This window comes from Rutilus rutilus, assembly GCF_951802725.1.
Source record: "Rutilus rutilus genome assembly, chromosome: 22".
Taxonomy (NCBI): Eukaryota; Metazoa; Chordata; class Actinopteri; order Cypriniformes; family Leuciscidae; genus Rutilus; species Rutilus rutilus.
This window is the reverse complement of record NC_140227.1, coordinates 3,561,976-3,589,804: the sequence shown is the minus strand read 5'-3', so window position 1 is coordinate 3,589,804 and position 27,829 is coordinate 3,561,976. Positions and strand designations below refer to the sequence as shown.

Sequence of the window (27,829 nt, the reverse complement as noted above, 5' to 3'; positions counted from 1 at the left end):
TTCATTTACACAGTGAAGACAGGTTCTGCTGTTTTATTCAACGAGCATTTAATACTCAGTCAGTATGTACAATTTTTATTTGTTTAGTTTGTTAGATGGCAACGACAATCTTATAATTGTGTGCGCGTGTCAATTTATTCTAGATAGCTGTGAGCAATCCTGTAAAAAGTGCAGCTTATCCTTGTTCATAGACTCCAGAACCATGATTGAGAAACACTGATCACTTATCAAAAAACATATTCTCTGCTCACTCCTGTTACTGTACAATTTTCTTCTATTTTGCCTAAAATAAAAATAGCAAGACAATAAAAAATATGACAGAATTGCATTACATGGTCACTTAGTCAACAACCAGAAATATTGTTTTTGACCTTCTAGCTTCTGAAATCAGTCCTGGGTTCAACTCGCCCTGTTTTGGCCTGAGTTTAACACTAGATGGCAGTATTAGAAAGGTTGCAAATTATGTTTTATAAGCTTCATAAAACTGTGTGACAAGAAAACTGGCAAATTGGGTGACAAGAAAATGCTTGCTGGCATTATGTATCTTCATTTATGTACTCTTTATAATTACACATATTATGCTCAATGACTTAAACATTCATCATTCAACATAAAACTGAAATTATGCACATTATACCTCTAGTTTGGTAATGTTTTGGAAATGTTTATTGTGTAATTGTCCAATAATCTTTAAAACAGTGGAAAAATGCTTTAAAATATGGGCTAGAAGACTAATCAAAATGTGTTTGGCTAACTGATTAACTGTCAAAGGCTGAGAATAATATGATTCTTTATATTTGTTAATTAACTGGGATCAACACAGATTCTTAGATTAAGGAACAATAATAGTGATTTTCGTAAACAAGTCATTTTTATACAGCGATCAAAATAAAACATAAATGGTAAGGAAAAAAAATACTTTCAAGCTCTTATAAGAAAGAGGTCCAGAGAAAAAGATGTACAGTACCACACACACACACACACACACACACACACACATACAGTATATATATATATATATATATATATATATATATACTTACTTGGTTATAATAATGTACTTGTTTTTTTATTATGTTGGTTTCTCAACCATTTATATTTTCAGACTAATTAAAAGTTGGAAGGGATATTGTCAAACTATTGCCACTTCCTCCTCATCGTCATCTTCATCTTCATAGTAGCGATTCCTCTTGATCATCTCCTCCACGGTCAGGGCCTCCTCGGCCTCCTCCCCGTCCCAGAAGCCCACGTCCTGGGATTTTTCTTCCACAGGTGGAGAGGATGTGTCCTGGAGCTCAGGGAAAGTCTTGGAGTTTGTCATCAGTTTCTCCTCATCCTCCACACGAGCTTTCGAACCCGTCTGCTGTTGTAGCTCGGGCTCTTTTTTTGTTAGTTTTGGCTGAGACTCCTTACTTCTTTGTTGTAGATCAGCTTCATTTTTTGATTGTTTTGGCTGAATTTCCTCTGGCTCTTTTTTTGTTTGTTTTGGCTGAGACTCCTCATTTGTTTGTTTGGGACCAGCGTCTTTTTTGGTTTGTTGTGTCACTTTGAGAATGGAAGAGGGCACCTTCTCCTTACTCTCCATCTTGACAGGACTCTCCGCATCCTCTTTGAATTGGCTGTCAGTGTCCTTTGTCTTTTTATCTGGGATTTTCACCTCTTTATCTGGGATTTTGACTTCAGTTTTGTCTGTTTTCGCCTTGGACAGCGAGCGAGGCTCCTCCAGCGAGCCTCGTCTGACTGAAGGAGCCTCTTGCTGTGGATTATTGGTTAATGTCAGGCTTGGTGCCACAGAAAAGGGCCGGCTGCGCTCTCTGAGGGACGAGCTTCGTCTCAGGCTTCTCAGTTCTGGTTTTTCTGAGCTCTTCTGAGCAGGTGGAGCTTCTTCCTCCGGAGGCCACTTTGCTCGGAAAAGCTTGGATGGACTCTTCGCGACTTCAGCGACTGGACTGGAGACTTTGGCGCTTCCATCACTGTCTGCAGGAGGTGGCCACGCGACTCTCAGTTTTCTGGTTTCCACAGAGGTGGTTTGTGGTTTTTCCGTGGAGCTGGTCACATGACTCCTGGTCTCTTGAGCTGCAGTCGTGTCAGTGTATTTGGCTTGTCGTGACTCCTCCGCTTTGGGCTTTGGTTGTTCTGTAGGCTTCACAGGCTCTGCCACGAAGGGCTTTGAGTTTTCACTCCCCTCGGGGTCCTCGTCGTTTGTTCGCGGTGTCCACATTTCCTTATGCGGTCGGTGGCCAAAGCCCTCATCATAGTTGCCCTTAGACTTGAAAAGCTGACTGAAGTGAGGTTTGCAGTAGATGCTGCCATGCAGGGAAGCATAAGACAGCAAGCTGAAATGACAAGGACATTTGATTTTTACATGCAGGATATCTAAAATCTGACCTCTTCAGGAATTTAACTAATATTGACTAATTATTTTTATATATATAGCCCTATTCGGACGGGATTAGTTTAACATGGAGAGGTGGGGTAAAGTAATTATTACCAGAGCTTCTCAGTGATTTTAGTCCCGTCCGAATGTGCAGTCTCAGTTATCATTATGGACAATACCAGTAAATATTACGGCAACTTTTACCTTCTGTAAAAAGGTCCGGAAATATAAAAAACTAAATAAGTTTTCCGTGGTTTTCAAGTATGGATGCACTTGAAAAGCATTCAGTTGCATTCTAGACGCTGAGATGTCAAGTCTGTGTGTTTTCCACACACCATTCTGATCAAAAAGAAGGTTTAATGCACTTATTAGAGGCACGAAACTTCGTTTAGCGTTAGGTAAGTGCCTATTACCAACATAATCCAATCTGAATTGAATTAATACATCATTCGACCGGACCTAACTGTCTTATCTATACATATATATAGGTTATGGGCCCTATCTTACACCCGGCACAATGTAGCACCAAGCACGACGCAAGTGTTTTTTGCTAGTTTCAAAAAAGTCTGACGCAGTTTTCATTTTCACGTCCTGCGTCACGTTGTGTAAATAGCAAATGCATTTGCGCCCATTTGTGCGCCCATGGGCGAGCTGGTCTGAAAACGAGGTGTGTTCTGACGCATTGTTGGCGCGCTGCTATTTTGAGGCAACAGAAGTAGACTGTTCTCATTAAATATAAAAAAAAATATTGCGGCATTTTTTTTTTTTGTTATTTAATGAGTGCGTTAGTAATGTGCGCCTATAGACGGGTCCACACGGCAGCACACAAACATGCCAAATATTTAAAATAAAAGGATGACAATGTAAAAGATTATTATTGTGTACATAAAGATATGGGGCCCTATCTTGCACCCAGCGCAATTGACTTTGTACACTGACGCATGTATCATTCCTATTTTGCACCCGCGCAAAGCGGATTTTTCCCTCCACAGATGCACGTCGGTTAACTAGCAAATACACTTGCGCTCCCCGGGGCGGTTCAGCGCAAAGAGGAGGCGTGTTCCGGTGCAAACGTTCCCTCATGCTATTTTGCAGGTTTAGAAAACAATTCCGCCAGTGACCAGGAAAAACCTAGTCTAAAGTCAGTGGCGCGTTGCGCATGTTATTCATGCTATTTTAAGCGCATGCTTGGCCATTATCAATGTAGCGTGTGCACAACGCGCTACAATTTGAAGCTCTCATCTACACAGAAGCAGCCGTTTTCATTTTTGCAAATCATACATTATTACAAGGAAAAATATTAGGTCTTGTAGGTCTTGATAAGCCTAGGGCTTCTACGTATCCCTTTTCGAACAGTGTGATTATTATGCAAAAAAAAATAAATAATAATTTTGTTTTTCTTGATTTTGTTTTATTTTTATTGATGGATATTTAATGTGTTGCTGTCTTTGGTTTAATTTATTTTTTAATTGTTCGAAATAAAGATTTCATTCATTTATTCATATTAATACACGAGGGAAATCATTGTTGTGTCCATGAAGATGTGAAAATAAAATAGGCATAAATCTAGCTTACACATTTAATCATACGCCCAAATTATCATACGCCTGTTTAACCGAAGCTAATTTGGGTGTGTTTGTTTCTCCATCCCCAATGTCACTTCTCTGTGTTTTACGGCCGTGACGAGGACGTCGGTCTCCTCGGCTGTGAACCGCTCCTGGCGTGCGCCTGGCAAATCCGCCGTTATAATAGGAATCCGCTTAGAAAAAACGCGCCTGCTCTTAAAGGGAATGTGAGATGTCGCTCTGATTGGTTTATTTCACGTTACGCCCAAACCACACCTATGAATAATGAAGCTACTTCAGACCAACCCCTTTTAGATTTGCGTCGGGCGCAAGAGTCATTTATCCCGCCGGGAAAATAGCAACAGCGCCAAGACCCGCCCACAAAGTTACTTGCGCTTTGCGCTTTGACACTTGCGTTTCAGATCGTTAAAATAGGGCCCATGGTAGAATCTGGCTTGTCTCGTAGATGTTCTGCTTGCGCTTTAACCTCGCGCACGAGCAGATCCGTTTGCGCTCTGGAGACACGTTCGGTCTTTCCACTATCAAATTCCGTCATGTAAATGGCGAATCCGCGAGCGCAACTGGCATTTAAAGGGACTGGGAGATGAGACTCTGATTGGTTTAACGCACGTAAATCCCAAAACACACCCATTACTCGTTATGAGAATATGGACAACCCTTTTAGACCATGCGCCGGGAGCGCCGACCATTTTTCCCGTCATTAAACTAGCAAAAGTGGATTCAGACACGCTCAAAGTGCACTTGCGCCGTGCGCTTTAGACCATGCGCTTAGATCGTTAAAATAGAGCCCTATATGTGTTTGCGCTGATATCAGGAAGCAACGTAATACACACATGACGACAGGAGGGGGGCGGCGGTGCGGAAATCGAGTTACCCCTGCCACTTCTGCTTGTGTTACTGACATTTCTTATCCAGTGCGAATTGGCCATTATTATTAAAGACGTCCTGTGGTGAAATTACATTACTCCATCTACCCTTGTAAATCTAGTCCCGTCCGAACAACTAGGTACCTGAGGCTGTCAAAATGAATGTGTTAATATATATGATTAATATGTTTTTTGCTACCATTTACAGTTTCTATTTGACTTTGTTCTATTGCAAATTCATAGAAACACGTATACTAAATTAGGCAAGGGTGTAGAGTAACATTCAAGCTATTTTAAGACATAAAGAATTTGTTTTCAAGGAAAAAAAAAGATTAAATATGTAATTTTGGTGACAACAGGGGGACTTTAAAATAAATAAATAAATAAGGACAAAAGGTACCTGAGTTTGGTACTACAAAAGGCACAGCGGAAGCAAGTCTTGTGGTAAATCTGCTGGTTGGCAATAAGTTTTTCCACCGGATAAACAGTCGTTTGGCAGCACACACATCTTTCCTGGATAGGCGGATTAAATTTCTGTCCAGGGAAACACAAGAGTTATAAACATCTCTTTTGCAATGCAATCAGTATGAATATTAGTTTTCTATGGCATAAAATCTTATATTTCATACTGGCAATTAGCAGACTGTCCCAAAATCTTTAAATTAATTTAATGTTCATATTCTACTCGCTACCACCAGGGATGTATTTAAATACATTTAAGATGAGTATTTTTGTATTTTCAAAATACATCAAATACTTTTTGCCAGTCAACCTCTTTATCAGGGTACTGGTTTCATTCATGAATGACCGAGAGGGCAGAGATGTGGTTAGGAATGAAAAGTCAGTAGGCCTATGTAGTTTCTTCATTCACTGTGACCTATACCTGCACTGGATGTATTTTGTGTATTTTCAAAACACTGTATTTGTATTTAAAAATGTTTTTTCACACAGTATTTTGTATTTGTATTTAAATACATTTTTACACACAGTATTTTGTATTTTTATTTTAAATACATTTCCATGTATTTATGCCCATCTCTGGTTACCACAGACCAACTTTAGTTGACTATTAGTTATCAGTTGCTAAATATAAAAAATTGATTTCCCCAGGTGGAATTAAATCTGCGTATGCACATAAAATCAATAAGCATTTAAAAATCAATAAACAGAAATGAGTTTGTAGTCCACAGACCCTGGGCACTTTCGGAGGGTCCTTGCTCTCTGACGCAGGGTTTGCAGTGCGCACATGCTCTCCTAAAGCAAACACATGACAGATCACTACATAGTGCACACTATATACTGTGCTGATTTTCTGATAATGACTTGCTTACAGCAGTTTAAATCTAACTGGTAATCTCCATCCATGACAAAGAAAAAATGAGCACTTAAATGAAAAGCAGAAGAAAGTAATCTTTATTCAAGTCATTTAGTTCAAACGTTATATTTTAGTGAGGTTTTTCTAAGTTTAAAATCACTGAGGATTGGAGCAATGACGGGTATGAAGTGGAATATAAAATTCTCCTGAAGTGAATTAATGCAAAGGGAAAAGTCCATGCACACAAGTGTTTCAGCAGCTGTGGAAATGATTGTAACTATACTCCTGTGTCATTTTCCCATGCCTTTCCTCCGAATTGCATGCAAAAGTATCAGGTGCATCTTTGCTTTTTTAACTCCGCGTCCTGCAGCTGCTTCTGTAGCCTTCAGTAAATCTCTGAAAACCTTGATTTCATAATGCGCTCCTGTTTTTCCTCAAAAACGCCCTACCAAGTCTGATCCGTCCACAAATGTTAAGGCAGCTCTCTAGATAGAGTCTATAACTTTGGCTTTAATGAAGAAACACCACGTTCGTATTTTTCAGATTGGTTGAAAGAAAAGACGTCAAAAACACATTATGAAATATGTTTCTGCTCTCTTTTCAGAAGCCTACTTATTTATTTCTGTCTTCATTTTGTACGATTACATGGTTGCAACCCTGTCAAAGCAGACCAGCAACCCGTTTTTGTTGATAACTCACTATTTATAAAATCAGCTACTGAATTATAATGGTAAAAGAATAGACTCACCATTGATCTTCGCACAATTTGATGGAGGGAGTGTTTTCTGTAGAGAGAGAACAAACAGTGATGACAATGACAAACAGGAGTCTTGTTAAATCTTAAGGTAAACTATTTAATGTTGTGACAAACATATTCATTACTGGTCAAAAGTGTGGAATAATTACGATTTTTTTTAAGTTTTTGAAAGAAACTCACCAAGGCAGCATTTATTTGATAAAAAAAAAAAAATAAAAAAAAAAATAATAATATTGCAATTTAAAAGAACTATTTTCTATTTTAATACATCATAAAATGTAATTTATTCCTATGATCAAAGTTGAATTTCCAGCATCATTACTCCAGTCTTCAGTGTCACATGATCCTTCAGAAATCATTCTAATATGATGATTTGCTGCTCAATTATTATTGGTGATCAAATATTCATAATTCTTATTATTATCAAAGTTGAAAACAGTTTTTGATACATACGTAATAATTTTGTTCCAGGATTATTTTATGATTAGAAAGTTAAATTAAAAGCTGTTCTTTCAAATACATTATAAATGTTGCTACTGTCTCTTTTGATCAATGTAACATGCTTGTGGAATAAAGGTATTATTATTATTATTATTATCATTTTTTGAACGATTGTGTATCACAGTTTCCACAGAAATATAAAGCAGCACGTTTTGAACATTGATAATAATCAGAAATGTTTCTTGAGCATCAAATCACCATATTAGAATGATTTCTGAAGGATCATGTGACACTGAAGACTGGAGTAATGATGAGCACAGGAATAAATTACATTTATAATATATTATAATATATATGTATTCACATAGAGAACAGCTATTTTAAATTGTAATAATATTTTTAAATAACAGTAAATTCAGTCTGAATACATCACTGAAAGAAATGAGACTTTATTGGTATATTTAAATTGTAGTTTAAGGAAATGAGAGCACGTATCGTACCGCTGTCTGTCTATCACCAGCAGGAGGCGGACTCTCCTTATGATCCACGCAGGGAACACTGTCCTCGCTTTCTGACGGCTTTGCCTGAATCAAAGTGACAATTGCTCCACATCAGCACACTTTAAAAATAATCCAACAATATATACATGAAACATGATAGTGTGTTTGTTACACGTTTTTTTTACCACACATTTTCTCAGTATTTACAGTACACCTACTCTCTTCTGATTCTTCACTGTAAAGTGACCGTTCTCATCCCAAGGCGTCATATACTGACGCTTTTGAAATTTCTTCAATATCCGACGCACAGGGCACCCTTAAGGCCTCATTATACTTCTGCGTCGGACCTACGCCGGAGCCTATACGCCGTAGGCAACGTGTTGGTTTTAATTTATACTTCTGTGTCGTTGTCCGCGTTGACGCGTACCTAGGGAGCGTGTGAAACCCCGAGGGAGGGGTTCTGGCAGACCAATCACTGCGCTTGTGTCCGCGTAGAATTGACGCGTTGTTACATTTTTGGAGAGGTGCACGTCAGGGTACGCCGTAGGGTACGCGCGCTACACACAGCCTACGACGTAGCTACGGCGGCAGTTCGACGCAGAAGCATAAAACAGGCTTTAGGCGTCAATATGAGACGCAGATAAATATGAGCCTAGGAGGCGCCTCCTAGTGGTCTAACCCTAAACCTACCCCAGACCTAAACCTACCCATAACCCGCGTCTCATATTGACGCTAAAGGGTGCACTTTGCGTCGGATATTGAAGAATTTTCAAAAGCGTCAGTATATGACGCCCTAGGATGAGAATGCGTTGAAATGTGCTATATAAATTATTATTATTATTATTTATAAATTATATGAAACTTACTGAAAAAGTTAGTTGCAAAGTTACTTAGTTATTAGAATGTCTAAAGTAGACTATAGACTACTCAAAATTTTTCTATATCAAGAAATGTAAGATTTTTTTTAATATTTCTAAGTAATATTTGTAATTATGTGTGGCAAATAGTTTTAAAGGAAGTGTGAATTATTAATGAGTTTTTATACTGAACAACTAATTTATGCTTACATTTGTATTTGAAATGTAAACTATTTCACAACATACTCAACTTACATGTGCTATATAAATTATTATTATTATTATTATATGCTGAGGCATTAGTTGTCCTGGGGAAGGATGATTCTATGAAAGAAGGGATGTTTATCTCTGTGGTAGAATCATTCCTATCATGCAGTTTATTTTCAAGATACCGTTGTTTATCATGACAACTCTCAGAAGAGGTTAGCATCGGTAATGGATATGATAATGATAATGTATTGGGTCTTGGTGGACTGTATGCTACGCTGCTGCTGCAGAGCAAGTGCTTAGACTTGCAACTGCCGACAGACTTACTGCAAGACATACAATCGCATGCATTAATGAGCCGTAGCAGATCTAGACAGGTGGAGCTTGTGTGTTTCTGAAAGCGCACTGCAAGATCTGCTCACAGCACACACTGACTGAAACTAACTATATAACTATAAATATTGATTAGTAAGTTCATTAGCTGCAGATGCAACAGAGACCAATCAGCTTGTAGTGATAGCTAGAAGGACCTGTCATCCTGCGCAGACATATATTACAAAAAATTTTTTATATCTAAATAATACAACTACTAATTTTCTTGGACCATGATATTGTTCACAATTAAGAGAGCATGATATTTACCTGTGCATATGCAACTTCTAAATAAAAAAAAGATTTAACAATAAGCATTTCAGGAATGGTATTAATTTTTCCTTTCTCTAATTGAAACGACAGTTACAGACTTTAGTAAGCTAAACAGATCAAGAACCAAACATGCTCAAAAACATGCTTTTCATTTCTACTGATTGCATAAATTACAGAGAGATCTGACTGCACTTACTCCAATGTAAACCGTATATCATCTTTATATGTATCAGTAAACCATCAGCTAAAAGGTTGTTTTTTTGTGTGTACACACACAGTGATCATACTCACAGAGCGTGGCACAGTAACAGGAGCCTGTCTGTTGACCGCTAACTGATATTTGGCCATCCGGTCCCTGACAGAGGCGCTGCGCTTCAGACTCGGCGTACCTATGACAGAATATATCTTTTTACCTTTTCTTTTCAAAACAACCTTTGTTTGACTGTGTGTGTTTCTTGCTATTTACCTTTGTTGGCCATTTGTATGTCCATGTCCTCTGAGGTGCTGTTTACTTCTGTTTGCTCCTGAAGAATCAAGTACAAAGTACAGTATGTAAACCAGTGACAGACTGAAAGCATCTGATACAGAAATGTGGAAATTTACATGTAGGCATAGAAGGAAACAGCACCAACTAAGCTTGCCCGCTCCTCCCTTCCTTTTCCCAGGAAATATCCACTTTACTCTTTAAGATAATTCAAACACAAAAACAAAAACAAAGCCACCGCTGGCAGCACTAAATGAGTATTGGAGTGGGAGACGTGGCTTTGGTTCACTTGCAACAATATATTATTGTGTCCGGTCCAATACAAAATGGTAGCACTTCGTTTAGACATGATAGCCCACTTTAGACATGTTACTTATACCTGTTAGGCCAAAACATTTTTTGTCACATACAGCAAACATCTCCTCACTATCCGCTAGCTGCCTGTCCCCTGAACACACTGTAAAAAAACCGCGGTCTCTGTAGACAGCCCAGGCTCCACAAACGGCAACAAAAACAAACTGGCCCAGCCTGGACCACGAAACAGATGGTTCCAGCCAGTAACCGATAAGAATGATTTGGGGGTGGGGGGGTTAGTGCGCGTGCACATGAAGGGGGGTGTGGAGGAGAGAGAAGCATGAAGAGGGAAGTTAGCTAGAGGAGAGATGTCCTAGACAACGACAACGACTAACGTTAAAATTATATCCTCTTGAATGTTGATATGGCTGACACACGACCAAAGAGACGACGTTCCGATGAACAAATAACAAAGAAGAGGGAAATGGAGAAAGAAACGCGAAGTCCTGAATTTACATCGGAAAAAGCGTTCAAAAGGTGGCGAGAACTCCGCCGGTAGAAGCGCTTCCAATCCGACATTCAGGAGGCTCTGTTTTTGCTGGACAGGTGTGTAAATCCAGTTTGGTTTTTCTAAATGGTTCATGACTGTTTCAGGAAGCACAGAAGGGAGGGGGAGGGGACGGGATGAGGAGGAGGGAGGGTCGAGCTAGCCTCCGTTTTGTTTGACAATACTTCGAACGTCACTAAGAAGTGACGTCACCCAACATCGCTTAGAGCACCTTTAATATCTGATAACACTTTATTTTGAAGCTCTACATGTCAACTTATTTTATTAACTCATAGGCCATAAAGTAACAGTCTCCTAATACTCTAATGACTAGTTGTAAATTAATGAGTTAAAAAGTTACTTAGTTATTAGAATGTCTAAAGTAGACTATTGGACTATCAAAATAAAGTGTAGTTTTAGTAAACGTTATTTTTCTATATCAAGAAATGTAAGATTTATTTAATATTTCTAAGTAATATTTGTAAGTAAATACAAATTATGTGTGGCAAATAGTTTTAAATGAAGTGTGAATTATTAATGAGTTTTTATATTGAACAAATAATTTATGCTTACATTTGTATTTGAAATGTAAACCATTCATATATTTCACAACATACTCAACTTACGTACCGTAGAGTGACACAGCTTACCCTTACCCATTTCTCTATGTATTTATTTATTTTTGATGCTATAATCCCATTTCTCCTTCATACAAGACGACTTCATTAAAAAGAAAAGTGCAAAGTTTACCCCTACCATAAATGCAACAAGATGGTTATGAAGACGTACAGCACTTTTAAAAACAAAGACAGGCTCTGCTAAATTAAGACTGATTTCATCTCTGAGCAAAGAAAATGCAAGTTGAAATCCAGCAGTGGCTGCATTCAGAACATGAACACAGATGTTTTGATAAACAAGAGAGGAGGAAGGCAAGGGTACGGATGGAGAAACAAACAGTGGAAGGTTTTATAGTCCTCCAGAGACCTGCTGGGGTTTAAAGAGTGTGTGTGTGTGTGTGTGTGTGTGTGTGTGTGTGTGCATACCAGTCTCGTGACATCATCACCACACAGCACACAACAAAAATGAAGCAAGCAGACGGGACTGCCATAGCTGAGTGTGGCAGAACATGTTTGTGTGTGGTAAGGTGAAAAAGACAGTGTGCATACAACAAAAAGTTTTTTTTTTTCAGAAGCCCCCCATGAGTTTATACTCATCTCTCAGTTTATTAAAACAAAATTAAACACCTAGTAAGTGCATAAGTCTGAACAATGACCAGAAACAATTACGAAAGAGCAGACACAAGCACTACCGATGCGCTCTTGTGTTAGTTTGACGATTTAGGTTAGATTAAATCAGACGCGTTGATATTTAGGTGAGTAAAATGATTATTTTTAGCAAACATTTCAGAAGACAACTGTCCATGAAATCGAGTCTGCATTTGCCATTCACATATTTGGGTAGAAGGTGTTTTGTGCTTGTTTTAATTTTTTATTTGGTTACGTTTTATTTTAATGTGACATTGTTACAATGTAATTACACATAAGGAATGAGTAAAACATGTACTTACTGTAGGTTTAGGGTTTAGCTTAATGTTAGTTGCATATATGCATTATTCAATGTTTATAATATAGTAAATCCGTGTAGCATTTGTAACAATGCCACATTAAAATAAAGTGTTACTTGGTATTTTAGTAGGTTTGCACAGGTAAGTAAGCATTTTTATAACACTAGTCTTAACACATAGGAGTCTTGTGTCCTATAGAACTGTGTGTATTTTAACATTTATTCTGGTGCAGTGTGGATTACTGTAAATATGTCTTTTCCTCGAATGTTTTCGCAAACTAAACGACTATGTGAAATGATTGTTTGTGCTAATCGACGGCTTGTCACACAGAATCCGTTTTAAGAATGTAACTTGTATTGAAGAGTGTTTTTAATGTGTGATGGTCAAAGAGGGACTCATCTACTGCATCTCTCCAGCATTCTCTTGCCTTTGTGTTTTCAGCCAGCGTTCAGGAGGCAGGAAACCACCAACAACCGCCTCACTGTGCTGGAACAATACACACACTTGTCTCTGGTCTCGGCTTCACACCCCTTTGGATCGGGGAATTTTAAAGAACGTGACACAGAGCCGTAGTCACAAACTCCACCTAAGTAAGATACTTGGACCACGTTAAAAATACAAATAAACAGCGAAATCTCACGAACCGGCGAAGAACATGACTGGGTCATTTTTCACAACAAAATTAACTTTGAGAAATGCAAACTAGTATTTTTTTCTATTGTGACATTTTTAAATCTGCTCAATTTTCATTTGCAAAATGCAAAAAAACGTTATAATGTCTGTTAAATTTTTCTAACATTTTGGGCCCTATCTTGCACCCAGCGCAATTGACTTTGTACACCGACGCATGTATCATTCCTATTTTGCACCCGCGCACAGCGGACTTTTCCCTCCACAGATGCACGTCGGTTAACTAAGAAATACACTTGCGCTGCCCGGGGCGGTTCAGCGAAAAGAGGAGGCGTGTTCCGGCGCAAACGTTCCCTGGTGCTATTTTGCGGGTTTAGAAAACAATTGCACCACTGACCGAAAAAACAAACAGTTTAAAGTCAGTGGCGCGTTGCGCATGTTATTCATATGCTATTTTAAGGGCGCATGCTTGGCCTGTGCACAACGCGCATACACTTTGATTCTCTCATCTACACACAGACGCAGCAGTTATCATTTTTGCAAATCATACATTATTACGATAGATAGATAGACATTTTATTATAAAAGCATACATCTAGCTTACACATTTACCCAAATTATCATACGCCTTTTAACCGAAGTTAATTTGGGTGTGTTTCTCCATCCCCAACGTCCCTGACGTCGAGAACGTCGGTCTCCTCGGCTGTGAACCGCTCCTGGCGTGCGTTTGGCAAATCCGCCGTTATAATAGCAATCCGCCATGGAACAAGCGCGCCTGCTCTTAAAGGGAATGTGAGATGACGCTCTGATTGGTTTATTTCACGTTACGCCCAAACCACACCTATGAATAATGAAGCTACTTCAGACCAACCCATTTTAGATTTGCGTCGGGCGCAAGAGTCATTTATCCCGCCGGGAAAATAGCAACAGCGCCCAAGACCCGCCCACAAAGTTACTTGCGCTTTGCGCTTTGACACTTGCGTTTCAGATCGTTAAAATAGGGCCCATAATTTCAAAATATATCTTTTCAGTTTCTTAATCTGTTAATTTTACAATATTAACAGAATAAAGTCAGGAGCCAGAAAGGAAAGGCTCTTCCTTCAGCTGTCCCTATAGACATCACACCCCTTTTATCCTCCTAAAGAAGTGGAACTAATGATTCACTTTCAGTGAAAGTATTATATTGTATTTTCTATTGCAAGACTAAGCTTTGAATTTAGAGGCCTGTTGCAGTTTCTACCCAGGAAAGTTTGAATCTGGTTTTTCAGGCTCAAGAAGGTGGATTCGTTTTTAGCGATATTCATTACCATTGTAACTTACACTACACGGCTAACCTTTATACTAGGTCAGAGGTCGCAAACCACAACCGGACCAATCAGCTGTGAGCAAAGGACATATATTTGATCCCTATATCTCTGGCCCAAATGACAGAAGTTCACAGTGAAAGAATTCTAGGGACTTTTTCTGAATGCTGTTTATTATTTATTATATTAATTATAATTATTTGTAATTCATATAATTATTATATGAATAGACAATTAATATTAAACTTTGCATTTAATATATACATATAAATACCAGCTTTAATATAGCTTTTAAATGACTGTAGCTTACATTTTCTTTTGAGCTCTTTGTGAACCTAAACTATTATATAAATTCAGTTGATTCACATGCATTGATACAGTCAGATATTTTCTTTCAGCTGCCTTCTCAAACTTTCCTGCCTTTTTCATAACAATCTCTTCTCGCAAGAAGTCAATCAAACTGATGTTGGCAGCACATGCTTCAGAGTTAATCACAAACCCTAGATCAAACCCTGACAGAGAACGCTTTTATCTAGTGTTGTGAACCCGCTGAACCTGACCTAAACCAGGTTGGATTTGCATGGTTTTGTTAACTCTAAACCAGCACTCGTTCAGCTTTATGCATCATGCCACTGATGTTGTACAAGTACCGGAGTTGTAAAGAAATGCATGAATGATCAAAGGAAGAGGGGAAGCTCTGAAAAAAGTTCTCTCTCCATTAGCAAAGACGGTTTCAGCAGAGTGGATCTGTTAGGAAAAGAAGGAGGCTTTTGGTAATTCTTTGTGTGATGAACATGACTGACAACACGGGTTAGAGAAAGAATGATAAAAAGCACACCAAAAGAAAGTAGGTTGAAAAGAGAATTGTTTCCCTGTAATCTAGGCTAGATACAAATAACCCCTTCAATTTAATCAAAATGTCTTTGCTTATCAAAATGTACAGTTAAAGGACAGCTTTTATTCAGTGCTAACTTGTATTTTACTGCGCTTCCGTTAACTAATAACTGCAGATTATTATGAAGACAATGTTAGATTCGGTCACTGTTTCAGAGATCGCTAACTGAGACATTCCAAAAGATTCCAAGGAATCAAGTGGGAATGTGAGCACATGCCTGGCCTCTGGATATGACGACGGGGGATGGGCACGTATATCCACTGACACATATCCATGTCAAGTTATGTACAGGTTAGCTGATGAAATGACCCTTAAATTGACTGTGTTCACACTTTTATGTGAAAACAGCTCAAAACAGCTTTTATGACGTATTTTTTTGTTATGGAACTTACTGAAAACGATGCTGTTGGGACTAAATGTTGGACAGCCGAGAGCTTGTGAAGAGCTTAGAAAATGTGTAAAGGAGTCAAAACCCCTTCGTCACTCACAGAAATGAAGATCTGCTGCAAGGAGGCGGTGTTTCCGACGACTGCACAGAACTAACGGAGCAATCGCACCAGAGTTCGGTTTAATTGAACCAAACCTGCCAAGTGTGAACACACCCTTATGTACCATTTAAAACAGAAGTAAAAAGCCGCTAATATGTCTATTCAGAAATCAGTGAGTTGGTTTAACGTGTTGGCCAAAACAATATCATCAAAGATCCCGCATTTAGAAAGAAGTTATACCAACTTATCCTGCATCATTTCTACATTAAGCAATGCAGCAATACATGTAAATTGGGGTTTGAGTAATTATTCCTCTGGTATTTCCGTATACTTAATATGAGGTTCTGCCAAAGACTTTAAAATCCAGATATTTTTGGAGACAAACATATATATTCTGACACCTTCAAAATTGAACATCTACATTAAGTTTCAGATCATGTTGAACCGGGTTGGAAAAGACTAGTGAAGGGTGCCAGTGTTTATATGCTAAGTGTAAACAGCTGCCTTCAGGAGTAGATTTACTGTCATTAATTAATGTTTACTTACTGTACTACAGTACTGGGAGTGAGATTTCCCCCTCACATTACGCTAATGAGAATGGGATTTTTTCACTTTACAGTAATGTAATTTGCAGGGAAAATGTGTTTAAATAAATTGTCCAAAATAAGGCTTAATTTCGGATTTCTTTCTTTTGATTTTGAGGTAAAATAGGAATTTCTTTGTAAGATTTGGCATGTAAGTGAGAAAAAAGCCACTGTTATAATTATGATTATTCATTATGTTGGGTTGTTTCACAACATACCAGGAAATATAGAGAATACAGAGGCAGGTACAGTAATGTATTTCATCTGTGACATTCTCACCTTGCTTTTCCCCTTTTCAAACATCATTTTGAGGTTATTGAGAGGCAAGACTGGTTTCTCCAAAGGGGAAGATGGAAAAAATGGATCGGATGCGGATTCGTTTTCTTCCTTCTCTTCCACCCACTTCTTTTGTTTAGTCTCCATGTCTGCCTTTGTTTTGGCAGGTCTCTCATGGGACGATGGCTCCTGGGTCAGGCTGTCCAGGCGCACGGGTTTGCTGGAGGAAGCAGGTGGTTCTGGGAGAATGCGGGGTTTGCGGGGAACAGAAGGAGCCACGCTCAGCTGAAGACCAGATTTCTCCTGAGGCGGTCGTTCCCAGCGTTTCTTCAGCACACTCAGGTTTCCCGATCGCATGGACAAACTGTCAACAGACTGAGAAAGAGTGAGAGAGGTTAATTCATGTAGACATTCATTTCAGACATATAATAAAAAACACAACACCCGTGTTTTATTCCAACTACTTTTACTAGTTTACTTACAAGGCAAAAGAGCTCAAGATTCTGGTCTCTAGATGTGCTTTGGGTCCCTCCTTTAAAGTAAATCTAAGAGAAAACTAAGTCTGATCGCTTAAAAAAAGTAATAGTTCACCTCTCCTCAACGAGCTGCATTATGCATATCATCAATTTCTGTAAATTCCTAAATCAAAATGACTTTATATTCTTCATCGTAACCCTCTGCCTAGATCACAGTTTTGCATAATCTAGGCAGTCTTTCAACTAACTTCACTTGTCACTTGTTGAAACTTCAAATTTAGCCAGTCCAAATAATCCATCCTATAATTTAAATGTATGCTTTGTAAAGAAGGTTATACTTTACATCTACAAAACTAATTTCAAGAATTTAAGCATAAACCTTTCAGGGTTATTATCGCTAACAAAAAATAAAATTATTTAAAAAACTAAAATATATATATTTTTAAATGTTACATTGACAATTAACTGAAATAAGTTAAAGTTAAATCACTAGAATGACTAAATGAAATAAAAAAAAAACTGAATCTGAACTAAAACTTGAAAAAAAAAATAATAAACCTGAATAGTAGACAATTAAAATGACAAAAGCACAAAACGATAAAAAATTTAAATAAAAAAATACATTTAGTTAAAATGAAAAAGATAAAAATGAAAGCTAATAGTAATGCTAATAGTATATAAAATAGTAAAATAACACTGAACCCTTTAGATCAAAAAATTGTCCGTCAAACATTTGATGGTTAGTGTACACAAAAGAGTTGTTACCCCTAAACTAAAATAACATGTGAAAGTTTAATTTAGGATATTTTGTCTGGAACAGAAGTGTCAAGGTGCGTCACACCCACAGAAACAGACATGAGAGAATATCTCCACACGAGGATAATGCAATAATGTAGGAAACAGCTGTTCGAAACACAGTCAGGGTTTAATCGCTACTAGAACACTCACCAAATGACAGACTTCCCCTAAAACACTATCATTTCATCAAGCCACCAAACATTGCTTACATCAGCTTTTTTGCGGTTTCTTTTAAAGTGTGTTACATCACCGCTATCAACATACCGAGGAGACTGCCAACACGAACTCTTCTCATATGAGTTAAAGCAGCCCAATACACGATTCAAACAAAGAACAGCTGTTTTCTATTGCACCCTGTGTCTCTACTCCAAATCAAGACAAGCTCAGTATAGAGGACTGCGTTCATGCAACAGTCTCTGTGAAAGCATGCTGAAACGAGACACCAGAAAGAGAAGTTGTCGGAGATGAGAGGAAAGACCTGGATGGACAGTTTCTCTGCTTCGAGCTCCTTGTGCGCTGGACATCAGTGATAAAGCTCTACCAGATGTGAAGCAGGCAGGAAACTTGTAAGAACTAGTCCAGCCCCCGTGAAGGAAGGAAAGAGAGAAGTGAAAGGAAAAGGGGGGAAGAGGGAATGAATGTGTGTGAGATGGAGGGGTCGGAGATGATTAAAAGGCGCCTGCAGTGAAACCTGCATACAGGAAATGATGCATGTGATGAAATTTAACTCTTTCTCGTCTGTTTTCCTAGTTCCTCTTACATGAAATTGCAAAAAAATAAATATAGCTCTGTTAAAAAAATCCTTGTCACAGTTGTCATTTTACATCTTTGGCAGTGATTTTACTGTTGTGAGAGGGATGTTGTTGATGTCTATGGTATTTTGTAAGGTACTTTTGTATTTTTGATGTTTGTCTGTATTTGCCACAGACACAAAAATAATTTCTGAAAGGACAATAAACTAAACTTAATAATAACTTAACGAACTTAACGTTCGTATAACCAAGAAAAACACTTTTGAAATTTGAAACTTTGAACATTCAGGGAACATTCAGAAATAATGTTTTCATAACTTAGGAACGTTAGCAAAGTGTTCTTAGAATATATTTTTGTTAGCCGGGTAGCTACTGAGAGTTAACAGTAAACCACTTTACACCACAATGCCTACTATAGCCTTTCAGTTTTCAACAGTGAAGGAAGTGAAACAGACAAACTTCTGCTTGGATTGATTCTGAAGTTTAAAGAAAAAGTTAAAACAAAAATGAAAATTCTGTTATCATTGACTCAATCCTCATGCTAGAGCTGCGCGATTCTGGATAAACTCAGAATCAAGATTTTTTTGGTTTAAAATAGAGATCACGATTCTCCTACGATTCTGAAAAGACAACTACACAAAATATGTAACGTAATTTACAAAAGATTCCTACATAATGTTAATTGCTGCAGTCAATTTAAACATTTCATTAATTTGACTTGATTATTTAAAAAAAAAATGGTTTAAGTGAATGATTCAATGACTTCACTTGTTTCATTACTAGATGAATCAGCATTTTGTAATGAATCTCTTGAATGATTCAACGACAAACCCATTTTTAACAGTCACTTGTCGCCACCTACTGGTGTAATGATGCAATTGATACAATCTTTATTAGAAGCACCAAATTACGTGCAAAAGATGATTTACTTTTTGATGGCTAACATAGACATCAGTGTTTATATCTGACCTATGAACTTTTATCCCAGCACTTGTAATATTTTGCATTACTGTAACAGAAATAACGATACTGTGTGGTTGAAAAGACTGTTTGTGAAGCTGTTTCATACCTAAACATGACAACTGACAACAGCGCAAACACAGATCTGAATGTTCGCTGTGTGTACTTGTCAAAGGTTTAATATACAAGTGAATAAGTGAATAATTGTCATTTAGGAATAAGATGGCGTAGGTGTTTGAATCGAGATCGCAATCTTTTAACGATTAATCGTACAGCTCTACCTCATGTCATTTCCAAACTTGTACATCTTACTTTCTTGGGTGAAACACAAAAGTATAAATGTCAAAGAATTTTTTTTCATATAATGAAATATCAGTACATTTCTGATTCAATGCTCCATGGAAGAAAGTAAAACAGGTTAGGAATGAGGTTACATTTACATTTGTTCATTTAGCAGACGTCCAAGAGTGAATTGAAAAAAATACTTAAAAGTTTCCACGACGACACATTACATTAATAATAGTTACCGTTTTTTTCTTGTCTGCGCTCGCCTCCTCAGCGGCTTTCTGATATCTGAAAAGAAAGAGAGGGAAGAGAGGGAAGAAAAGTATAAGTACATGTTAAAAATGGTATCATTATCATATAACCATCTAAACATGTTCCAACTTCCTCTTTCAGTTTAAAAAGCAGAGACAACATGGTTTGATTTCTCTGAAAAGTATAAACACTGTGGCTCATCCAAAACATTGCTCTGATTTAAAAAATGTTTTGTCCCATTCAACACAACATGAGTTTGGTGTGGGACTATATTTGTCTTATCAATAGCAGATTGTGTTCAGAAAACCTGTTTGAAAACCATTATTTTCATGACTCTGTTTGATGCCATTAAAGGCAAAGAAATACACACTTTGGAGAAAGACGAGGAACTGCCTAGTTGGTGTAGTTAGTTACAACTCACAAAATATTTAGTGATATCAATATCACAAACTTAGGGCCCTATTTTAACGATCTGAAACGCAAGTATCTTTGTGGGCGGGTCTTGGGCGCTGTTGCTATTATACCGGCGGGATAAATGACTCTTGCACCCGATGCAAATCTAAAATGTGTTGGTCTGAAGTAGCTTCATTATTCATAGGTGTGGTTTGGGCGTAACGTGAAATAAACCAATCAGAGCGTCATCGCACATTCCCTTTAAGAGCAGGCGTGCTTGTTCCATGGCGGATTGCTATTATAACGGCGGATTTGCCAGACGCACGCCAGGAGCGGTTCACAGCCGAGGAGACCGACATTCTCGTCAGGGCCGTAAAACACAGAGAAGTGACATTGGGGATGGAGAAACACACCCAAATGAGCTTCGGTTAAACAGGCGTATAATAATTTGGGTAAATGTGTAAGCTAGATTTATGCCTATTTTTTTTCACATCTTCATGGACAACATGTGTTAATATTTTTCCTTGTAATAATGTATGGTTTTCTAAAAATGAGAACTGCTGCGTCTGTGTAGATGAGAGAAGCAAAGTGTATGAGCGTTGTGCACACGCTACATTGATTATGGCCAAGCATGCGCCCTTAAAATAGCATCTGAATAACATGCGCAACGGGCCACTGACTTTAGACTAGGTTTCTCCTGGTCTGTGGCGGAATTGTTTTCTGAAACTGCAAAATAGCACCACGTTTGCGCCGGAACACGCCTCCTCTTTGCGCTGAACCGCCCCCGGGAGCGCAAGTTCATTCCCTAATTTACCGACGTGCGTCTGTGGAGGGAAAAGTCCGCTGTGCGCGGGTGCAAAATAGGAATGATACATGCATCGGTGTACAAAGTCAATTGCGCTGAGTGCAAGATAGGGCCCTAAGTGTGAATCAATACACAAATAAAAACCAATATGGTGAATTACTGGAAAAGCAGTTCATCAACAACACTGCTCAGTTGACAATTGTGTTCAAAGCTTATGGCTCTCAGGTGAAAGCAAGGATGGAAAGATTATGATTGTTGGTCCAAATGGAGTTTGTTGCCCCCTACTGGCAGTCACTCTCTGCAAACATTCATCACCTTCATGTTCTCCTTGTTCTCACCTGAGGGCCATAAGCATAAGAGTTGTGCAACGGAGCCAATATCTGTACCCTCAAGAAAAAGTCAATAGGATTTTTCCATTGATTACTGTTGAAAAAAAGCTCTGTGACCAACAAAAGTTTATGACGCTTACACGTGACGATTCTTTCATCAAGATAATCACCAAGTCACCAATCACTTTTCTTCAAGTACTCCCCATAGCCATGTGATAAGCCATGTTAATAGGAAGAAGTAAAGGGAATAACACTCACTTGGAAAAGCGCTCAGTGATGGCATTGTTCTTGCCCCCAACCAATGAGAGCTCTTTGGCCGTGATCCGTAAGGACTGTGTCGCCCACTGTCTCCTGCTAAATGGCCCCGCATCCATCTCTGGAAAACAGTAAAAGCAGATATGAAACTCTGAACAATTAATGGGACCGTAAACATGCAAAAGGTACCAGTCAGAAATCTCCAACTATTGTTGTGACAAACATTCTAATTAATGGTTTGGCCCCAAAAAATGGTTGAATTAATAAACAGTGTTTTAACATTTAAAACGCGAATGGCAACTTGCCTCCATTAAAATCTAACATCAGTCTGTAGCTGACCTGCCTGAATGTATGAGTGTGGTTTTCTTTTTGAATATACTTTAATTTATTTCTGTGATCAAAGCTGAATTTTCAGCATCATTACTCTTCAGTCTTCAGTGTCACATGATCCTTCATGATGATTCATATTCTAATATCCATGTTAGAAACAGTTGTGCTGCTTAATTATTTTTTTTTATAACGTGATAATTGTCCAGATTAATGGATGAATAAAAAGTTTAAAATTTTTTTTTATTTATTTAAAATAGAAATCTTTTGTAACAATAATAGACTACTGTTCAAACGTTTGGGGTCAGTCATTTTTTTCTTTCTTTTTTTTTGAATTAAATTAATATTGCTTTTATTCAGCAAGGATGTGTTAAATTGATAAAAATGTATAGTAAAGTTTTATTTTGTTAGAAAAGATTTATATTTTGTTGTTTGTTTTATCTATTTCCACTGTGCTGTTCTTTTGAACATTTTATTAATTAGTGAATCCTGAAAAAAAATATCACAGGTTCCAAAAAACATTGATAATAAATCATCATATTAGAATGATTTCTGAAGGATCATGTGACACTGCAGACTGGAGTAATGATGCTGAAAATTCAGCTTTGACTCACAGAAATAAATTAAAGTATATTCAAATAGAAAACCATTATTTTAAATTGTAATAATATTTCACAATATTTATGTTTTTTTCTGTATTTGTAATCAAATAAATGCAGGCTTGATGAACAAGAGACTTTCAAAAACATAACAAAAATAGTTTCCAAACTTTTGACCGGTACTGTAGGCGTAGGCCTACATTATCCTGAATATTACACAGCTACTTCTCACATGAGTAACGTTATAGGCTAACTTAAAATAATTGTGAAAAAAAAGAAAAAAAAAGAAAAACCTTGCTAGCAAAGCAGCTTTAAGCCAACGACTGAAAAAAAATCAAACTAGATGAACATTTAAAGTATAAAATACAGTCATATCACTTATTTCACGGCTTTTCACCACATAAACAATTATGGGGACAACTATATTGATATTGATTTGAGATAAAAAAAAATGCTTTGAAATCTTACCTGTTTATTGTTTCATAATCTCATAATACAGTACAAAACAATCGTCTTAGAAAAATGATGAACACAGCAACAATATTACTGTAGTTAGTACTTAATACTTATTAGACTAAGTATTAAACTTACTTAATAGTAACGTTACAGAACAGAAGTTCTCCGATTTCATTTTCAGTGCAATCGATAAACATAACAGGACGCAAGATGGCAGCAGTTGTGTACGAAACAAGCGAGCGAATCCGCAGTGTGATGGATCGATCCTGAAGTATCGATCTTTTCGATACTGACGTGGTATCGAAAAGGATCGATCCTCACATGAAAATATCGATCCAAATGTGTGTGTTTTTTTTTTTTTTTTTTTTTACCAGTATTTTTTATTAATTTAGCACGCAATTCAGTGTGTAAAATAAGCTTCTAAGTGGAAAAATAAGCGAACGTTAGCGAATAATTGTGTAGGATAGAACTATTTCTCCTAGTCATTTGGAAACAAAACGAAACCAATCAATCACAATCAATCGCTGTGAGCTCATCGAAACACCAGCATCAAACGCTCTCTGTGATTGATTGGTTTCATCTTGTTTCCAGGTGCGTTTGGGAAACAAAGCCTTGCTTGGATGACAGAGAAACAATCTGGAGTTATTTCGCAATAAACAAACTAAAAGTGTACATAACGGTTCAAAATGTTGACGTCAGTAAGATTTTTTTTTAAATGAAATTAATATTTTTATTCAACAAGGATCGATGCATTAAACTGATCAAAAGTGACAGTCAAGGGTTTTACACTATTCAAAACAAATCTATCACGCCTCTGAATGGAATGTAGCGACTGACCAATCAGAATCAAGCATGCCCTTAAATCAGGCCTACCTGTTCATGTTGAGTGATGTCATGTGGTTTTGCTACAAATAATCCTGTCAGTTTGACTAAATTAGCGGTAGGCTACATGTCCCATCATGTTTTATCTTTATCTGTCAGGAAAATCATGTAATGCTTGATATTACAATGTCAATCTGTTAAGATATTTCCAGTCCAGGAAATATAAATATGAAAAAAGTCACATGACATCAGGTTTTGGCCAGTCAAACCAGGATGAGCTGGTCAAGCTGGTTTTTCCAGAAAGTAGGCCAACAAAGTAGGCGTTGCATCAGATGCTGGCTCTGTCAAAAATCGTCCCCCATACCCAAACTAAAGTGGACATTTCAGGTAAACTGAGGGTGTTTTCACACTTGGTTCAATTGCATGATCTGAATCAGAGTTTGATTTCTCCCCCCCTCCTCCGTTGGTCTCTGTTCACATTGTATTATTTGGGTTCGAACCACGGTATCCTTGCGTCATCAACCTGGAGCCGCAAACCCATTTTGCTAACGGATGGATTCTTTTCCAAAATGGATCGTTGCTCACATCACTTTTGTTGTCCTTATTTTTAATTTTTTTACCTTTGAATTTGTTTCCAAAATGCCAACACATAACGGCACTTGTGTCTGTCTGCCACGAATGTACTGCAAATGTTTAAAGAGTGTGTTCACTTTAGCAGTGAAGCATACCAGAGTTTACATGAACCGTACACCTCACCACCTTTGTTATGCAGACTCAGGTACGGTTCATGTGCGCGCACCCGAGTTCGGAAAACATCGTTCACATCATCCAGACAAACCGAACTCTGATGTCAATTGAATCCGTGGTGCCCATCAAAAAAGCACCCTATTCACTTCCAAAATGTACTGTAATAAGTGTACAAACACTGCATACTCAATGACTAAACTACCCATAATGCATTGTGAGGATCTTGCTGAATGAATGTGTGCACAAGGTGTTTTATTTACTCGTGATGTTTATTGTTTGAGTCTTTTTGAAATGACTAAACCCACTGGCAAGTGGCAACATGAAGAAGCCTGTGCTAAATGAGTTTTGAGTGTGTTTTCTGGGAGAAAACCAGTGCACTCTACTATTGCGAGGGTTTTCTGCGTGGCTATGATGCTTACTTAGACAGACAAAAACATTTGGAAGATTAGGCTGAAAACTCGGAGGAGTTAAAGTCACATGGTCATTTATCATTTGATATAATTCACTTTTAAAGTGGCTTTTATAAGTAACATATTATGGCAGTTGAAGCATAAAACGACCAAATTGCTTGCCGAGGGACATTGTTTTGGTCATTTTGTGGGTTCTGATTCGCTATTCGGTGTGTTCTTGAGGCACACTGGTGTGTCCAGGTTACAAGTGATCGCCTTATCAGGGCGAATGTCACTAATGACATCAATAATCCTGTCGGAGGCACAGCTGTGTGGGAGAGAGCTCCGGTTGCATGCGGTGCGGTTGCACTTTAGGTGACGTGAGTTGGATTCCTGGCTTGAGCTTCTTTCCAGGTCTGATTTCTTTCTCTCCTCTCCCATGATTTCCTGTCTGTCCTTATTACTGTCCTCTCGAAATAAAATATACCAAAAAAATCGAACTTAAAAAAACTCCCTCACTCCAAAAAATAAGCAAGTCAATAAATAATGGAAGACGACGGATATCTGAAAAGATGCCGAGCTTATTTTGTTGACTCGTTGAAAACAATTGCTGTAAAATATCTTTACAAAAGGTGCAAATATTGCTATTGATAACAGCTGGAAACTAAACTATTGCAAATTAGTCTGCATTATATTTGTAGGATAACGGATCAAAGTACTAACTAGATTAGAGACATCGGTCCATTCCCAACAGAAACAACGTTTTTAGTGACACTTTGAAAAACCAAGCCAATGCTGATTTGTGTTTTATTACGAGTTGAACGCTTTTGCTTTCTCTTTTCTCTATTTGGTTGAGGTTCATTTGTTGTGGCTTCAAACCTTCTACATGTAGCCTGACTGAACTTCTTTCCTATTTACTGATAGGATGCAATCCCACACGGTTTTCTAAATAATAATTAATTTTCAGAAGATAATGTACTCATTCAATATTTAAATGTTGTTCATTTCAAACAAAAAAAAGTATGTACTTTAAAAATTGTATGAATACTTGCAAAGCAATCTCTATTGTTATCAATGTATTGTTTCTGCTTATGGACTGATTCATTCATCAAGTGAATAGTGTTACATAATCACAGCCACACCAACATGGGCAGCGGATATTAACAGAGACTTTGACCTGAGAGGTGCGACTGAAAGACTAACCCTGACCTTATATTTCAACACAGATTTAAAAATGCATATAATAAATACATATAAACCATTTGTTGATTAATATAGTTTCAGAACAACAAATATGAGAGAACAGGATAAATGCATCAGAATCTGTGCATGCGATTTTCTTTTACTAACATGAAAGTGATTCATCTAAATTTACCTTGCAGTGTTTTGTCCTGCTGTTAATATCTGCAGAATCCTGATATTCTTTAGTCTGAACGTTTTCTGTGTGATTTTTCTTTCTTTGTGATTCTATGTCTGACTTTCCTGGCTTCACAGCAGTGAAAATACTTTCCAGTCTCACTCACTTGCTCAGTCTCAAACAATGGCCAAGAAAAGCATCAAATAAAAGTCTACAATCCAGCAAAAAAAATAACAGGGTGAATATAAAAACCCAAAGTCATTTTTATCAATACACCAATATACCAGAGATAAAGACAGAATAAGGATACTTTTTTGATTTACTAAACCGAATGAATAATTATAAAAAGAATTAGATTGAGAACCATCACAACCAATGTCTATACACACCTTGAATGATACTTGTAGGATCAAACGTACTGCATATCAGATTTCCTGCAAATGATGACCTTTGATCGTTCACTTTGATAATGATTGACATAACCAAAGCAAGACCTAAACACTGAATCATCAAAAACACAACAACCTGAACACACAGTACGATGTCAGTATGATGTCATGTGCATCGAATGGTAACCAGGATGGAATAAACAAAACACTAAATTCACTTCTCAGACACTACTTGTGTTCACCTATAAACAATGAATGGACCCAATATGCTTATATACATCTTGTTATATTGTAGTTACGTTAAATGTAGCTCCGTGTAATTACAAATATAGTTACAGTGCAACCCTAAAGGGGTAGTTCACCCAAAATTATGTCACTTGCTTGTGCTGTTCCGGTTACACTTTATATTAAGGTGTCAGTGTTACAGTGTAATTATGCATTCGGTACTGTGTAATAATAATGAGTGTCCTGACTCTAGGGTTAGGATTAGGGTTTGGTTTAGGGCTAGTTGCATGTAATTATGCATAATTTATAGTTATTACTACAGTCACTACAAGTAACAAGGGGACTGTAAAATAAAGTGTTACAGCTGTTCCAAACCCATAAGACTTCTGTCCATCTTCGAAACACAAATGAAGATATTTTGAATGAATCTTAAAATCACCCTGTAGTCAATCATTTTATGCCTTAATACTCACAAAATTACATATTTAGACATTTTTTCCTTGACAATTCTTCATGCCTTAAACTAGCTTAAATGTAACTCTATAACCTTGCCTCATTCTATGAATATGCAAATGAGCCCCGCCTCCACTCACTCA

General features: G+C 37.6%; 1 protein-coding gene across 5 annotated transcripts in view; it reads right to left on the bottom strand.

Moving 5' to 3' along the window:
* Positions 1 to 1,002: 1,002 nt before the first annotated feature.
* Positions 1,003 to 27,829, bottom strand: part of lima1b (LIM domain and actin binding 1b) — a 28,490-nt gene continuing 1,663 nt past the window's right edge. The window contains exons 1-11 of one of the 5 annotated variants that reach the window (XM_084394948.1): positions 27,009 to 27,051; positions 21,926 to 22,043; positions 20,131 to 20,176; positions 16,621 to 16,992; positions 10,018 to 10,075; positions 9,843 to 9,940; positions 7,843 to 7,926; positions 6,893 to 6,929; positions 6,022 to 6,083; positions 5,230 to 5,363; positions 1,003 to 2,336 (exon numbers count right to left, since the gene is read on the bottom strand). In XM_084394948.1, the coding sequence (XP_084251074.1) occupies positions 1,133 to 2,336; positions 5,230 to 5,363; positions 6,022 to 6,083; positions 6,893 to 6,929; positions 7,843 to 7,926; positions 9,843 to 9,940; positions 10,018 to 10,075; positions 16,621 to 16,992; positions 20,131 to 20,176; positions 21,926 to 22,041 (2,211 nt within the window). In that variant the 5' untranslated portion in view covers positions 22,042 to 22,043; positions 27,009 to 27,051 and the 3' untranslated portion in view covers positions 1,003 to 1,132. Of the gene's footprint in view, positions 2,337 to 5,229; positions 5,364 to 6,021; positions 6,084 to 6,892; positions 6,930 to 7,842; positions 7,927 to 9,842; positions 9,941 to 10,017; positions 10,076 to 16,620; positions 16,993 to 17,099; positions 17,229 to 18,155; positions 18,467 to 20,130; positions 20,177 to 21,925; positions 22,044 to 27,008; positions 27,052 to 27,829 lie in introns of those variants that run through there. The other 4 variants (XM_084394947.1, XM_084394949.1, XM_084394950.1 and 1 more) reach the window with 4 other exon arrangements.